General features: G+C 48.4%; 1 protein-coding gene across 4 annotated transcripts in view; it reads left to right on the top strand.

The window, feature by feature from the left end:
- Positions 1-17,347, top strand: part of PTPRU (protein tyrosine phosphatase receptor type U) — a 312,312-nt gene that overhangs the window by 274,064 nt on the left and 20,901 nt on the right. For 2 of the 4 annotated variants that reach the window (XM_059729641.1, XM_019488788.2), the window contains 3 exons: positions 9,252-9,392; positions 11,287-11,343; positions 13,309-13,434. In XM_059729641.1, the coding sequence (XP_059585624.1) occupies positions 9,252-9,392; positions 11,287-11,343; positions 13,309-13,434 (324 nt within the window). The remainder of the gene's footprint in view (positions 1-9,251; positions 9,393-11,286; positions 11,344-13,308; positions 13,435-17,347) is intronic. The other 2 variants (XM_059729643.1, XM_059729642.1) reach the window with 1 other exon arrangement.

The raw sequence follows: 17,347 nt of genomic DNA on the forward strand, positions 1-17,347 counted from the left end.
GCCTCTGAGTCAGGGCCGTGCTATTATTACAGCTATGCGAAATGGCTATGTTTCGTTTCGGTTTCGGATTCAGCCATTTCAGAGGACAGTGATTCGTTTTGGTGTTTCGGATCACTGGTCTGTTTCGATTCAGCCGAAGCTGTTTTGGCGTTTCAATGCTGATTTGGAGATTTGGATTGACTGGGGAGGGGTAGGCACAGCTGGGTGACTGTGGGCTCTCCTGTGGCTCCTCCGGCTGTGCCTGCCTCTGTCCTGGCTGGGGGAGCCACAGGGGGAGCCTCCATAGCTGTCCTGCCCGGCCCCATTCCCACCCCCGGCCCCAGCCTCCAACACTTTAAAAACAGGGCTGTGGGGCTTTGCCGGACAATTCCTGGGGGGGGGGGGGGGGGGTGCCTCCAAAACATTTCCAAAATGGGCCCAAACACCTCCAAAATGAAATGGCTGCCAAAATTTCGCACAGCCCTAGCTATTATCCACATTGGGAACTGAGGCAGAGGCAGGGTAAGGTACAGGCAAAGGGACTTAGGTGTAGCAACACCAGTAGGGGGAAGTTGTGTTCCCGTCACTGTGTATGCATTTATCCAATGACTTCTTACTGCATGAGCAGTCCCCAGGGCAGACACCTAAACCCAGGTCTCCCCTCTCCCATCACTGGACTACAGAGTCACGGTCCCTCTTATTCTCTCTAGTCACACGTTGCTGCCCAGCAGCCCTGCTTTGCTAAGAAAGTTCCTTCAGCTCAGCCCATAGCCTCTCCTGGGAGATGTGGGTTTGAGCACCTACCAGTTCAGAAGGGCCTAAAGCAGAGGCCCACATCTGGGTGAATGGTATAACCACCTTCATGTATAAAAGCAACCATGGCTGCTGCACTCGGTCCTGCCAGGGTGTGTTAGGTGTGCCTGGAGCATGCCAACCTGATTGGGCCCATCAGAGGAGCAGTGAAGGGACCCCTTATTCACAATGACAGGCTGGGTGCTTCATTGAGGGTTTTTTGGGGTGCTCACTTAGACTTTGGTGCCTACATTGTGCAGTAATAGTTGTTTTTGGATTTTGGCTTCATGCACCTTTCCCAAGATCACATGACATGATGGCAGAGCAGGGAGCCCAGTTTCTCATATGATACCCTGGCCACTGACCTGCTTTCTTTTCTGCCTGCTGAGGGGGCAGGTCTTGCCGATTGGGATGCTGCCTGTTAAAGCCCAAACACCTATTTGTTAGGATGCAGAATGCAGCTTACAGTCAATTAATTTCACCTGGATAAAGAAATAGCCTTCTGCTGCAGCAAAAGTAATATGCAGCAGAGGGATGGATACATGAAAGGCAATGTCTGTTAAGTGGAGGCATTGCCATGATTGAGGCCATAATGGGTTTCATACAGCTGTTGGGGGACTTGCTGGTGCTGTACAAAACCAGGGGCATAACATTTACTTTTTTAAGAGGTTGCTATTTTATTTATATTCTGAGAAGACTTGAGCTGCACAAGCATGTTAAATAGGAACTGGGTCTTTTGATTGTGTTTATATATGAATGTTATTTACTCTGTTTATTGGGATTTCGGTACAGCCTAACAGCTCTAGACAAGATCAGGGCTCATTGTGTTAGGCACAGTACAGACAGCTGGAACAGCCCCTTAGAGACAAGCTAAATAAATGATACAGAAGAAGTATGGGTGAAAGGAAATCTCGCCGTTTCACAGCAGGTCTCTGGTGGAACGAGAAATGAAGTGACTTGTCCAGGAGTCTTGTATGCAGCCTGTGGCAGAGCTGAGAGTTCATGTTGAGTCCCAATCCATTGCCTTTCCCAGTTACATTTATCATATCGGTGTTAGTTGATTCCTGCCTCTTTGAGCACAAGACATCACAACTGATCCTAGCTTATCCTGCAGATACTTAGGATAGCAATTAAGATGTATTTACAAATGAAATGTAGGACTAAGGCCAATATGTCATTTCTTTGCAACAGGCTCAGGCTACTTTACTTTACAAGCACACAGACCAGCAGTAGCACTAACCACCTCCTGTGTCAGTTTATTGCTGGGCAAGACAAGTTGGCAACATACAGAAGTAACTTTGAAGGTTTGGTTTTCCCTTTCCTTTTCCCAGCTACGGGAAAGAAATCCATTATGTGCAAAAATGACTTGCCGCTGCACAAGCTGGAGTGACATGCTCTGTTATTGTAAATATGTCTAACAAAAGAGCAGGGGTGGGAAGGAGCAGGAGAAATTGAAGGTGAAAGCTGCCAGCATGATCCTTCCTGGGAGTGTGTGGCAGGGTCCCTGGTAAGCAGTAACAAACTGGAGAAGTGGATAATGAATAGATGCCATCTCTCATACTTCTGAGTGCTGGTGCATGTCACTGTATCCAGCATGCTGCTTGTCAGGTGAAGAGCTCCTTCAAGGAAGCAGAAAGAGGAGCTTGCGTCTTGAGAGATCCTTGCCAGCTTTTGACAAGTGCTGCATTTGAGGGTGTGGGGATTTGTGTTTGGTGCAGGAGCAGCTGCTCGGGAGCTGTCTGAGCTGTGAGAGCTGATGGTGCTGCTTACATGGCTAGATGAGCAATGAGACCTCTGTCAAGGGCTGGGATCAGGGAGAGCAATGCTAACACGCATGCTGGCCTTCTCATGAACGTGCTAATGTCATACCATATGGACCAGGCTCACAGCTGGTGTAAATCAGTGAGCCTCCTCTGAAGCCCATGGTACAATTCTGTTGTCTCCCATGGGATGTTGGATTATATTAATGCAGTCAGGCATTCAAATTGCCCAAACACTAGAGCTGGTCAAAATAACTCCAAGGAAGCATGCTCTACTTTGGAATTTGCTGATTTGTTGAAATTGCTGTGTTTCTATTTTGGCAAATTTCTCAGACCTCTGCTTGCTGAGCTTCCCTAGGACTTCTGGGGCTTAGAATCTGCCAGCTAAGATGGCTAGTTTAAGTCTTCCAGGATTCAAGATTCACTCTCACAGAGAGCTTCAAGTGTTTCAGGTTTTGTTCCAAACAGGGTCGAAATCCACTTCCCCGGTGGGTTCCCCTACACCATGTCCCCCACTGCTCTTAGGAGAAGAAGACACTCCTTGTTTGCTCCCACTCATGTATGCCACCTGGTAACATGGTGGTGAATGGATTCAGGGACGTTGCTTTGAGACCTCTATAGGGAAAGCCTCCAAAGCAGCTTCACTGGTTTCATAGATTCATAGATTCATAGATGTTAGGGTCGGAAGGGACCTCAACAGATCATCAAGTCCGACCCCCTGCATAAGCAGGAAAGAGTGCTGGGTCTAGATGACCCCAGCTAGATACTCGTCTAACCTCCTCTTGAAGACCCCCAGGGTAGGGGAGAGCACCACCTCCCTTGGGAGCCCGTTCCAGACCTTGGCCACTCGAACTGTGAAGAAGTTCTTCCTAATGTCCAATCTGAATCTGCTCTCTGCTAGCTTGTGGCCATTGTTTCTTGTAACCCCCGGGGGCGCCTTGGTGAATAAATCCTCACCAATTCCCTTCTGTGCCCCCGTGATGAACTTAAAGGCAGCCACAAGGTCGCCCCTCAACCTTCTCTTGCGGAGGCTGAAAAGGTCCAGTTTCTCTAGTCTCTCCTCGTAGGGCTTGGTCTGCAGGCCCTTGACCATACGAGTTGCCCTTCTCTGGACCCTCTCCAGGTTATCCGCATCCTTCTTGAAGTGTGGCGCCCAGAAATGCACGCAGTACTCCAACTGCGGTCTGACCAACGCCCTATAGAGGGGAAGTATCACCTCCCTGGACCTATTCGTCATGCATCTGCTGATGCACGATAAAGTGCCATTGGCTTTTCTGATGGCTTCGTCACACTGCCGGCTCATGTTCATCTTGGAGTCCACTAGGACTCCAAGATCCCTTTCCACCTCTGTGCCACCCAGCAGGTCATTCCCTAGGCTGTAGGTGTGCCGGACATTTTTCCTCCCTAGGTGCAGCACTTTGCATTTCTCCTTGTTGAACTGCATCCTGTTGTTTTCTGCCCACTTGTGCAACCTATCCAGGTCTGCCTGCAGCTGTTCCCTGCCCTCCTGCGTGTCCACTTCTCCCCATAGCTTTGTGTCGTCTGCAAACTTGGACAGAGTACATTTGACTCCCTCGTCCAAGTCGCTGATGAAGACATTAAAGAGTATCGGTCCAAGGACCGAGCCCTGCGGGACCCCACTGCCCACACCCTTCCAGGTCGAGACTGACCCATCCACCACGACTCTTTGGGTGCGACCCTCTAGCCAATTTGCCACCCACCGGACTGTGTAGTCATCCACATCACAGCCTCTTAACTTGTTCACCAGTATAGGGTGGGATACTGTATCGAAGGCCTTCCTGGAGTCTAAGTATACGACATCCACCCCTCCTCCTGTGTCCAGGCGTTTCGTAACCTGGTCATAGAAAGAGACTAGATTGGTCAGGCACGATCTGCCGGCACAAACCCGTGCTGGTTTCCCCTCAGCATAATTTGCCCTGCCGGGCTCTCACAAATGTGAGCCTTGATAATTTTTTCAAAGACTTTACCAAGGATGGAGGTGAGACTGACCGGCCTATAATTGCCCGGGTCCTCCTTCCTCCCCTTTTTGAAAATGGGGACCACGTTAGCCCTTTTCCAGTCTTCTGGGATTTGCCCCGTGCGCCACGAGCGTTCGAATATTCCCGCCAGTGGCTCTGCAGTGACGTCGGCCAGTGCCTTCAGCACCCTCGGATGGAGCCCATCCGGGCCTGCCGACTTAAAGGCATCCAGTTCTTCCAAGTGACTCTGCACCACCTCAGGATCTACGCATGGCAGTCTGGCGCCTTGCTGCTGCCTCTCTACAACCCCAGTGAGAGACTTGTCGTGCCCCTCGCTTAGGAACACTGAGGCAAAGAACTCGTTGAGGAGTTCAGCCTTGTCCCCCCTGTCTGTCACCAACTGTTTCTGCCCATTTAGCAGCGGTCCTGTTCCTCCCTGGGCCTTCCTTTTACTCCCAATATATCTAAAAAACAATTTCTTGTTGTCCTTTACTTGGGTTGCCATCCTCAGCTCCATGGTAGCCTTGGCCCGCCTAACTGCCTCCCTACAAGCACGAGCAGAGGAGGTATATTCATCTTTAGTGATCTCACCCTGTTTCCACTTTTTATGTGCTCCCCTTTTGGCCCTTAGGCTGCTCTGGATTTCTCTGGTCAGCCAGGGAAGCCTCCTGGCCCCTTTCCCTCTTTTGCCTCGCTTGGGGATCGTCATGCTTTGTGCCCGAAGGATCGTTTCCTTTAGGCACAGCCACCCTTCTTGGGCTCCCATCCCATCAAAACTCCTACTCTGCAGTGCTTCCTTGACTAATCGCCTGAGTGCATTGAGATCAGCTTTCCTAAAGTCTAGCACATTCACCCTACTAGTTACCTTACCCACTCGCCGTCTTATGTTGAATTCTAATATAAGGTGATCACTGTCTCCCAAATGGCTACCGATCTGGAGGTCCCCTATCATGTCATCTCCCGTCGCCAATACCAGATCCAGTATGGCATTCCCCCTAGTGGGACCATGCACCTCCTGCGTCAGGTGGAGGTCCTGTACACAGGTTAGAAACCTGCGTGAGCGGTGGGACTTTGCTGTCTGCGTCTCCCAGCAGATGTCCGGGTAGTTTAGGTCCCCCATGACTACCGCCTCTTTAGCTTTTATGGTCTCTGAGAGTTGCCTCAGGAGCCCCGCATCTATTTCTTCCCCTTGGTGTGGGGGTCTGTAGCAGACCCCTACCACCAAATCCCTTTCTCCTTGCCCCCCATGTAGCCTAACCCACAATCCTTCTACTTCCTCAACCTCGGTTTCTGTTTTGATGAGGGTTGATGTATATTGTTCACTGACATAAAGTGCACCCCCCCCCCTTTCTTCCCCGACCTGTCCTTTCTATACAATCTATAGCCCTCAATATGTACCGCCCAGTCATGGGATGAATCCCACCAGGTCTCTGTTAGCCCCACTAAGTCATAGGTGTTTAGTGCAAGCAGGAGCGCTAGTTCATCCTGCTTGTTCCCCATGCTCCTAGCATTAGTATATAGGCACTTGAGCCCTGCGACTGGCGCCTTTGCTGCCCCCCCGCTCCCAGTCCCATGGGGCCCATTGTTTCTTACCTTCTTGTTCCTTACCTGTTCTGTAGTGCTGGCCTCCCCATGGCTTTCAGGTTCCCAATGCTCTCCTTCTTCAGGCTGGGCTGTCCTTGTGGGTGCCACATGGTTTGGTGGTCCACAGCTTCCCCTGCCCTTGTACTCCCCTCCCCCCGACGAGCCTAGTTTAAAGCCCGCCGGAGGAGATCCGCCAACCTAGTAGAAAACACACGCTTACCTTTGGGGGACAGGTGAAGTTTTGGGTTTGAAAAGTACAAGATGGAGTGGAAGGGTGGGGTGTGTTGGGAGCAACCCTCCCTGAGAAAGCTGGGTTAGTGGGGTGGACATACTCTGTGAGACAGTTAGCCCTTTACAAGAGCTACTGCAAATGCCTTGTAATTACAGCAGTCAAGTCTCTCCTGTCCCAGGGAACAGGGTGGTGAATCTTGTATTCATGCTGAAATCATGTGGCTGAACCTCAGCCCACCTCATGGGGCATCCCCAGTTATAATTCATGTGGACATTGCACCCTCCTCTCAGCTGAGCCACTGAGCAGCCTTCAGGTGTTCCCGCACTGTCACTACCAGCCTAGATTTCGATTATGTAAGTGTGATCTGCAATGTAAAAAGCACCATGTTGCATAATATTTGAAACCCACCAGTACCTTGAATGGGAATATATAGTTTGAGGTGTGCACATGTGTGCCTTAAGTCTGTGAGCAGTCTTTACGTTCAGTGCAATAACTTGTAGTATTAGTTAAGCAAATGTTTAAACCCACTTTGATCAGGGCCAGAAGTATAAAGTCTTGTTGTTTCTAGTGTTTCTGAATGGCATTTTACAGTTCCAGCCCAGATGTGTTTCTTGCCTTTTGAATTGTGGAAACCTTTTGAACTGCTGAATTGTTCACATAAATCCTTGGTCACTAGAGAAATGTTATCCGAAATCTCTTCACTTGGGGCAACAGCGCTGATGAACCTCATTTTTGTCCCTGATTTGTGGTCCCCGCAGCTTGTGGGCTGGGCATAGTTAGGTTAGCATGGATTGTGCTTATAAGGGTGCCAGGTTGTACAATTTTCTTTCCTAACAAGCCCCTATTCTCTGCACCTATTTTTTCATTTTCAAAAGGATGTGCTTGAAGAAAGTCATTTCATCCCCAGAAATCCATTTTTGAACTTTTGTTCCCTCTCCTACTCCCTACTCCCTTTTGTTTTTTTTTTAAACTCATCGGTGTCTTAAGAAAGCAGACGCTAATCAAGCCAAAATCCCAGGGGAATTGACAGGGAAGATATTTCACAGAAAAATAACTACGCAAGGAGGAACCTGGAGGCTCTGAGATGTTCTCTAAGTGCAGAGAGCTTGTCATTTGTGCTCACGAGTGTTGTTTCAAGAGCCCTTTGGTGGGAGAAGAGAACCAATGAACAAAGCTGTAAAACACTCCACTCTGCATTCAGTCTCTTGTCAGGTGCCCCTAAAAGCACTTGCTGCTTGTGAAGCGCTAAGGAGAAGTGCTTTTTTCTTTCTTTTTTTTTTTTTTTTTTGCTTACACTGAAAAAGTGGGGGAAGGGATTCATGCTATTTTTTCCCCTCTAAGAAAATGTTTGTAAGCAGTCGAGCCCTGGTGGTGTCTCTTTGCCTTTGGCACGCCTTGCATTTTTGCTCCTTTCAGCCTCCATAGATACTGCAGTGCCGTAGTGGTGATGCTGTAGTGAAGAGTTGAGAGGCACTTTCATTCTGTGTCCCCAAAATTCAGCATGTGTAACTTTTTGGAGGGAGGGGAAAAAAAATACCAGATCCATCCAGCTGACACTTCTTGTGCTTATTCTTGGATCAAAGGTGTTTTCTTCTTTCTGCTTAGGTGGGTGGATGTCTATTTCTGAGAGATCTGAGAACGAGAAGCAAGTGCCCCCCTCCACCCACCTAGGGATATTGTGGTGCTGAAAGAGCCCTGGGATTTATTTTTTTTTAAAACTCTGGCTTGCTGAGGATGAGTCTGAAATGAAGAAATGCCTCTTTGATCTTCTGGGCCCAATCCTCTTTTTACTTCCACTGATGTCACAGTTAATTTCAGTGGAGTCACTGCTGATCTACAGCAGCGTGAGATCACAATGGGGTTCCTCAGTTCCTCAGCATCTGTGTCTCTGTGTCCTGAGTGTTGCAATGGGACCAGAAAACAGCTACAGGTAGACACTGAGAGTACTCTTGGCATGCCAGATTCTCCCATACCTAGCTCCTCTCAGAGCCCCAGATGTTTAGGCCCAGTATAGGGGAGATGTGATGGGGCAGGGAGAGGGAGGAACAGACCTGACCGCAGTGTGTTGAATGCTGGTGTAGGTGGCTGACCACAGTCCCTCTGAGTGTAGGCAGCTGGTATAAGCGGCTCCTGCAAGCACCACATCCTGGCCTGAGAGTTAGGGAGTTGTAACTGATGGTCCTAAAGCACTGGGCTGAAGCTCAGCACGGCAAAGGTCCTTAGGCTAGGTATTCAGCTGGTGTCAATTAAACCAGCACCACTGAAGTCCATAGAGCCTCCTGAGTTACACCAGCAAATGATCTGGCCCCTTGTACTTGTCTGTCCTGCTGTGTGGAAGCAGTCTGAGAAGCCACGCTTTTTAAGTAACCTCCAGCCTTAAAAGACCACCCTGAAATGGGGCCAAATCTTCCGGAGACTGATTCTGATTTTCTATATTCTAGTGTAAATCAGGAATAGCTCCATGGAAATCAGTGAAATCAAGCCAATGCATATCTGCTTTTGGTAAGAGCAGAATCAGGCTGGAATACACTATGTATGGTACGGTGCCAGCTGGTCAACTTTGCCCCACTATGGTGCCTTTCACTGTAATAGGGGTTTTGACTCCTGGTCTGGTCACCATGGAGGTCAGTTGGACCCTACCAGTGACTAAATGAAGAAGGCCTGATGGTTTTCAGGAGTTGCCCAGGGAAGCTGCCTGCATGAGGTTTGGTCTGGGAGGTCCATGGTTACAGAAGAAGCCTGCAGCAGAGCTGGGCAGTGACCCCTAATCTCCCATATCTTGGTCCAGTGCCTTAACTACAAAACCATCCTTTTTTTGGAGTGCTTTTGGGGGCATATTTCTGCTGTCTTTGCCCCTATCAGCTGTGTTGCTTTAAAGAGGTTGGTGGGTCTTATTCTGTCTGTGCTTTCCTTCTGTCCTTTTAGAGTTACACCAAAAGCGCTGCCTTCATTGTCACCCTGCACCCACTGCAGAACACCGTGACAGACTTCTGGAGGCTGGTGTATGACTACGGCTGCACCTCCATCATCATGCTTAACCAGCTGAACCAGTCCAACTCTGCCTGGGTGAGTGGTTCTGATGCATTTCCTTTAACCCTACCTGCTCATCAGACTTTTGAGAGCTTATACCACTAGCTGTGGCAAGCAAATCCTGGTCATTGCATTCCATCCCCTAATTCCTCTGCTGCTTTAATGATCAGTATTGGTAAATCCCTGTCAGGATTACTGCCGAGGAATGAACCCAGGACCTCTACTTCCAAAGCACACTCACAGACAACTCCTTTCCTGGGAGGAGAATCGGGCAATGAGCTGAGTGCTGGAGTGGGGGTAGGCGGTGGAATTTTTATATCATTTGGGTAACACTGTACTCTACCCAGCATGTAAATCCCCTTGTACACATGTATTACCAGTCACCACCTGCAGAAGCTCAAAGGTTAATTACACAAAATGAAGGGAACTACTTTCATTCTGGTTTTATAGAGGGAAACAAGACACAGAGTGATTCAGTGGCCTGTCTGTGATCACAGACAGTCTTTGTCAGTATTTGGCTAAGAACTGCGCTCCTCTGATTTCTACTTCAGTGCAATAGCGGCTGGACTGCCCTTCTCTATTTAGCCTTGATTTCTGTCTCCTTTCTCTGCCCTAGACTGTTATTTGGCAATCCTGGGGCCCTATTAGCCAGCTTCTGTGCTCCAGTCCAGAGAAGGCTGCAATTCAATCCCTGCTCAATACCTTGTAATTCAGTAAAGATCATATGAGGACTGGGAATGTTGCTGTTTAGATCGGTACACACTAATAAGGCCCTTCCTGTGGATTTAGTGATATGTCAGGCTATTCAGGATGTGCCGTCCATCACGCATCCACTTTAGAGAGGGCACCAAATGGCATTATAACGATGGAAACACAGAACACAGCCTTGGGATGGAAAGTGGTGTTTGAACCTATTTTGGCTCTCTTGGTTTACCATCTCCCCCACAGGGTTTCCTAGAACATTCCTGCTGAGGCCAGAGCAGATTTAAGAGCCCATTACAGGTCTGTAATGTTAATTTGACAAAGAAACTTATTGGATTTTTACATAAAATTAGCATTATAGACTCTTAATGGATGTCTGGAGAAGACTTCATTAACTGGATTATTTTATCAGTTGAAATCAGACACTTAATGTAAATGACCCAAAACTGCAATTGTAATGTTCATGGGAAACAGGCAGATGAGTAGAATAATGGTGCCCCAGATGAGGTGACACTCTTCCCTTGTCTGACGCACTCACTTTGCTAAATAGAGGGAAATATGTGTGTGTCTGTGTGTATGTATATACATATACATATATGCATGCTTACGGATATTACATGTATATGTACTTACTGACTTTTATTTGGAAGAGTCGAGCCGATTCTACAAAGACAAAGGCAACGCACTGAGGTGTGACATTAAAATGTGGTGGAAATAAACAGAAGTTGAACATTGAGGGACGCTCTGGGAGGGGACTCCATTGAGCTGAGATGCTTTCCTTAGGGAGATGAATATTAATGCGCCATTACTGTTTGCATTGCCATACCACCCAAGAGCCACAGCCATACATCAAGGCCCCATTGGTTTCCTGCTCCTTGGAGTCCACAGTCTCGTTTGGTAGGTGACACATCTTCCACCACATCCACATATGCTAAGATGTCCACATATGTGGACATCTTAGCATTGGACTGAGCAGCTCTGCTCTGGCAGGTGACAAGTGTGGGAGTGTGAATGGCCTTTTCTATCTCTGACGTCTGTGAAATGAAACATAGGCCTTTGTACAACCCAATGTTGTGACCAAAGCTTTTTTTTAGCTTCCTTTGGATCTTGCTGCTGGAGAGACGCAAGGGAAAAGAGAGGGTAATTTGGTTCCTGTATAGCACATTTCAGCCCTAGGTCTTGAAATGCTTTACAGAAATGCGTGAGTACCACTGTCTCCATTTTACAGATGGGGAAACTGAGACACAGAAAGGGGGGAGGTGACTTTTCCAAGGCCACCCAACAGGTCAGTGGCAGAACCTGGGATAGAGGTCAGGTTCTCTGGTCCTGTGCCCTGCACCCTGCTGCTATTTTCACTGTTTCCTATCAGAAGTGAAGGCACTTAGTACATTGCCGGATTGGACCCTTGGTTTTTGTTGTATCCATCCATTTCAGTGCAGTGTGAAGTGAGGAGAATCCTGCTCAGTTACCTTTCTTATCACCCACGGTGGAATTTTAGAGGCAGGGGGATTTATTTTGGATCATCAGTTGGTAGCAGACAATACATCCAGGTTTCAAAAAACATAGGGGCTAGGTTTGCTAAAGTTAGCCCCTGCAGAAATACTTATGGGGTGCTGAGGACAGGGAGTGTTGTGTACATTGCTCTATTTCACATGTGCCATTGCTGTTCTCTTGCTTGAATACATCACAAGTGAACCAGGAACACGTTTCAATATCGAGACATAGAAATTTGCTGGTACATTAGAGTCCCTCCTTCCTCTGCCAGCCCATCAGAGCCTGAGATGCAGTACTGCAGACACCCCTATATTTCCCCTCCTTCCTGCTTACCTTGTGCTTTGCCCCCCCCCCCTATTCTCCATTTCAGCTGCACTTTGCATGGCCAGTGGAGCCTCATCATTTTTTTTTTTTCCCCTTTGAATAAAGGCCAACCCTTGCCCTGTCTCCAGTAAGTTGCAATGGCAAGCATGTACCTTTCTGACACACTTCCCAACCTGGAGACTGCCGTATTTCTTCATTATGCTGCCCTGCCTCTCCCTGGACATTTATTCTTCGGGGATGTCTGTGTAACGATATTTAGCCAGATCTTAAATGTTTACCAGTTGAAGACCAACAGCCAATAAATCAGCCTTTACAGCAGGCAGCTTTGAAAGGTGACTTAGAGGGTATATCCCTCACTTGAACTATGTCTCGCCGAAGGAAGTTTTAATATCCAAATTATAGCTCGGAGTCTAGAAAGCTTAGAGATCATGGAGATTTATAGCCCCTATTAATAACCAATTATTTCTCACACACATTTGCCATGCAGTTAGGCCCGAGCCATTGGATGTCCTGAAATGCTAAATGTTCTGTTAAAGTGCAATGACAAACATCATATATTTTGTATTGATGCTGGTTTTCTGGCTGCCGTGGTGTGAAAACAATCGCATCCATGACCCTTGAATAGAACAATACATCAACTGTGCTTCTGGGTGAGAGGGAGAGGGAGAGCAAATCCAGGAGCCATCACACTCAGTAACTCCCTCCTGGAGCATCAGCATTGCCTTAGGATGCTGAGCTTGTTTCTGAGCTGGAATTTGCTTTTTCCTGGAGTAGGAGACAGTGCAGAGATGAGGCTGGTAGCCAGGGATGGAAGGAGATGTTGGCCATTGAGTGCAATCAATGGCAGAGCTCCCTTTGATTTCAGTGGAGCTAGAGTTCATGGTAAACCCATGCCATTGGGTCCATCTTTCCCATTCTCCTGCTCTTACTCACAGTTAGTTTCACTGTTGTCAGTGGGCTTCAGAATTGAAACCCAGTGCTGTGCCCAGACAGTGGGGTGACCCTTCCTGGGAGACCCCACGTTCAAGGAAGGCAGCTGTTCCCAACCTCCTGCACTGCTGAAGTGCAAAGAGGGCTGCACAGCTGTAACTGAGGGCCTTTCAACTTCTCCATGTATAAAGGTCACCTCCATCCAGCAATGTGCTCTATATAGCATGGTTATTAACTGTGCAAGTAATAAGAGTGTCTTCAGCACCCCACGTTATGCACCCCATCTCGGAGCCCTCCAAACCAATCCCCTGTGTCACGTGCCCCTTTCTGGAGCTCTCTGTTGCACACCCTTTCCCGGCACTCTTCCATCATACCCTGTGTCATGCACCAAAACCCCCTGCCTCTGTGCAAAGCCCAGTGTCACATGCCTCTGCATGATGTCCCATGTCTCGCACCTTCTGCAAAGCTGTATTATTAGTAATTGTTTCTTTTATCTCTTCAGCCATGTTTACAGTACTGGCCTGAGCCAGGACTCCAGCAGTACGGGCCTATGGAAGTAGAATATGTTTCCGGATCGGCTGATGAGGACCTTGTTTCTCGCCTCTTCCGAGTCCAGAATATCACACGGGTGAGAACGGTTTCTTAGCTTGGCACGAGGAAACATGTGGCATTGGGAGCTGTGTCTAGTACGTGCTAAGACCACTCTGAGACAGTCTCTCAGCTCAGAGATCCAGGCTGTATCTTGAAGTCATGGAAAAGCTGCTTCTGTGGGGACTGTGCCAGGCAGACTCTTAAGCTAGCCTACCTTTGCCAGCTCATGTGTTAGAGATGGAAGGGGAAGCCCTGGAGGAGGTCTAGAATGACATGTGCATATCAGCTATCAGAAATGCTGCCAAAAGAAACCCCAGTCCCCAGCTGAATAGCATGAGGAAAATCACAGAGTCTGTGTGTAGCATGTGACAGAGGGGGCAGGCAGCACAGCAGCAGATAGGGCAGGAAGCAGAAGGCAGAGCAGAAGATCAGGCAGGGAGCACAGAGCATGGAGCAGAAAGCAGAGCAGCAAATTGGGCAGAAGGAGATCAGAGTGGCATGTGAGAAGGGTGCAGGGCTAATTTGTGGCACACATGCTAAAAAGGTTGGATCCCACTGAAGTATACCGTTAGTTTCTCTTGTTATAGTAGGCGGATGCCCCTTTAGATGATGGCACAGCATTCTGCTTAATTAGTCATCTCCTAGAATACCATAACCATCCTAGGAGGCCTCCCAGCCCCAGCGATGTAACCCCAGCCCTCTGTTCCCAGCAATGAGTCCCTTGAAGCCCAGCTTCAAAGCTTTCTTGAGTCTCTGCCCCCTTGCAGAAGCCTGAAAGTGGGAGCAGATAACTCTTTGTGAGCTCAGACCCACAGCCATGTGTTGAGCTAGGTCCTCCTTGCTCCAGCCTGTGATTGATATGTACCCTACCCTGAGGTCAGCAACTCTCAGTTATAATCTGAGTTGCAGGGGACCTGACAAAACAGCTTTCCTATGAGGCTAAAGGGAAGATTTACATGGCCTTTCATTTACTTCTGTCTGCAGCTTTCACTGCACACCTGGTTTTCATGCTCGACTGGCTCTGCTCACCATTACATGAAGGAAAATATAGCGAAGTTGGAGAAAGGGCAGCCAGGGTGATTAATGGAATATGTGGGGGGACGGGATCTTACTTGTGAGACGAGAATAAGAAGAATGGGCTTATTTAACTGTGAGTGCAGGCTGTGCGGAGGTGACATGACTGAAATCTTTAAGCAGGAGAAGGGTTATCACAAGTGAGCCTCGTGTGTTTGTTGAGGTCACCAGATGAGCCAGAACAAGAAGGCTTAGAAGGCAGCGTATGGGAGTGATTGGCAGCGTGGTCAGTCGGTGGGGTGAGCTTTTGGCTGGGGTCTGAGATTAAATAGGACAAATTTGTTTCCATCACAACCTGACCAGTCATTTGAAGCCTGATGAGCGAAAGGCTATCGGCCAGCATGGCTCTCTGGAGCTTCAAGCCTCTTTTCGTGCATGTGAGGAGGGAGTATTTCACTGAATGCGTGTTTTGCACCTTAGAGCAGCTGCACAATGTGTCTCAGTCCTTTTTCCCCCAGGGGAGGTGTTTTGCACAGTGTAAATCCTCAACAGAGCTATACAGACAATTTGGAGTAAAACTGGGTGCATTGGCCTCATTTGCCTATGTGCTGTGCAGTTTGGGGCACCGCAGAGAGACAGACAAGGTGCGTGTATGGAGAGAAAGATGAAACTATTCTCAGCCGCAAGACAGACAGGGCTGCTTGTCAGCCTAGATAGAGCTCTATGCCTGTGGTTAGAATAAAATATGGGATGGCTGAACTAATGGGATTTAGGACGACACTTCTCCTCTGTATGCAGATTATTCAATAATTGCCCATTAATAGTACACGAAGGCTTAATCCTAAAGTGTCTGGGGCTGGTAACTGTTGGAGACAGGATGCTAGACTAGATGGATTTCAAGTCTGACCTGGTGTGACAGTTCCTGTTAAAGCTGATCATGACCTTCAAACAAACCTCCAAAAGGATCCCAGAGCTTTTTTTTTTTTTTTTGTTGCCACCTGAAGGAGTTTCCTTTCTTGTCCTCTCTACTTATTCTTTCGTATCATTCTACCTATGCATGTCTGGATTCCAGCTGGAAATGGAGTGGTGAGATAATGCAAGGGGCCCTATGCTGGCCAGATTTCTGACCTAAATTTGAGACCAAGGAAGTCAGAATAAATTTCAGAGAAGCATCCAGTCTTTCTGATAGGTCTCTGAACTTAGTCCTGCCAGAAGTCCATCCCTCCCTAACATTTACCCATACCTTGGAACAAACCCAACTCTAATGTAGCCCCGTTTATGTGTTGAAGCTGAGCCTACCAGTTGGGCTTGTTAAGTCAGAGGTGCATTTTGATTTCTCCTGTTGCTGTCTTGTGTAATTGGAGCAATACTGAAACAGCTCCCCCAACCTTATGCTCGTTTCCTTGCTGAAGCCACGGGCCGTGTGTAGATGAAACAAGGGGCGTGTGTGCACAACACTTTAAAGTGGGCTAAATGCTTTTGCACCACTTTAATGGTATCGGTGTTTGCATGCCTTGGTGGTGAATTGCGCATTAATTCCAGCTGCTGTAGGAAATTTGGTGGTGTAATGCGCCTTAAATGACTTGGGGCACAGCAAACTAAAACTCCATGGCGCTGCAGGAAGCCCGGGCAGGCAGCCTGGCAGCAGCTCCACCCAAGAAAAGTGGTGAGCCTGATCTTCCCCCCTCCCCGCAGAGCCTGCCTGAGCTACGCAGGGGCCTGGTGCTTCCCTCAATGGCAGCAATGCCCCCTGGGACCGCCTGAGCCAGGTGCCTATGGGTGGGTGCTGCCTGGGGGCAGAGGGCATTGCTGCCCCAGAGGGAAGCACCAGCCCACTCTGCTCCCCACCTCTGCAGCCCAGGGACCACTCCACCCACCAGCAGCTCGCCCTCCCCTCCCCGCCGCTGGAGAGGTAGGTAAGTCAGTGGGGTGTGTGCATGACACAGGGGTTTAATCAGCCCTAAATTGAAGTGGCGTTTTTTAAAATCCACCGCTTTGATTTAGGGCCCCCATTTCATTTACACATGCCCATAGGTACTATTTTTAATGGGTACCGAATGCCTCCAAACTATCCACTCTCTACCAGCATCTATCTTGCAGGCATCTCCCAGAATCACTGCAGGAAGGTCGTTCTCCACAGTGCTGCCCTGGGTGTGAACTGGCTAGTGAGAAGAAGCTAAATGCTGTGAAAATCAACGTTAGCTCCACTCTAGAACTTGCAAGCAGCCCAGGGTGAAATGAACAGCTAGGATCATCAATCCAGGCAGCAGAAAGAGCCTTCTTAATTCTCTTATCTTCCTTCTGTTATCTGTGCTTGGAAAGTTTTATCTTGTATTCGGTGCAGCTTTTTAAAATGTTGCCATCCTGACGGAGCCAATTCCCCTCTCTTAAATGCTTTTCCTTTTAATATTGGAAAATTAATTGCTTTGCATGTACTGATGCTGCGTGTCTGATTGTTACTGTTGAGTGCTGCCCTGTGCCTGCAGAAGAGCATGTGTGGGCTTTGTAATCATGTCTCTGCAGAGAGTAATGTGTGTATAACTGTAATGTTGAGCTCTGGGGTATTGTGAGTGTGTGCACGTGTGTGACCATGGTGTTGCCCTGTGTAGCATGGGTGATGGGTTCTTGTGTGCCTGGGCTTCTGTGATGCTAGGTGCTGGGTAACAGAAAATGAGAGGAGTTAAGCCCTAAGGACTATAATTCTGCTGTCATGTCTCCTGGTGTAGAGCTACAAATCACTGGTGTTGCTCTAGACTCACATCTATGTTGGAAGGGGACCCTCCAGGCACATCAGTGACAAGTTAAGCAAGCCCTGCTTAGCCCTGTCGATGTGATTCTGCCAAGTGCAGTGGGATTCAAGGTGCTATATAAAAGTGCCATCAGCCTGAACCACTGGGTAGGGAAACAGGAATGTCTCATTGCGAGCCCTAGAAGCA

Source organism: Alligator mississippiensis, chromosome 6, assembly GCF_030867095.1.
Source record: "Alligator mississippiensis isolate rAllMis1 chromosome 6, rAllMis1, whole genome shotgun sequence".
NCBI classification, from domain to species: domain Eukaryota; kingdom Metazoa; phylum Chordata; order Crocodylia; family Alligatoridae; genus Alligator; species Alligator mississippiensis.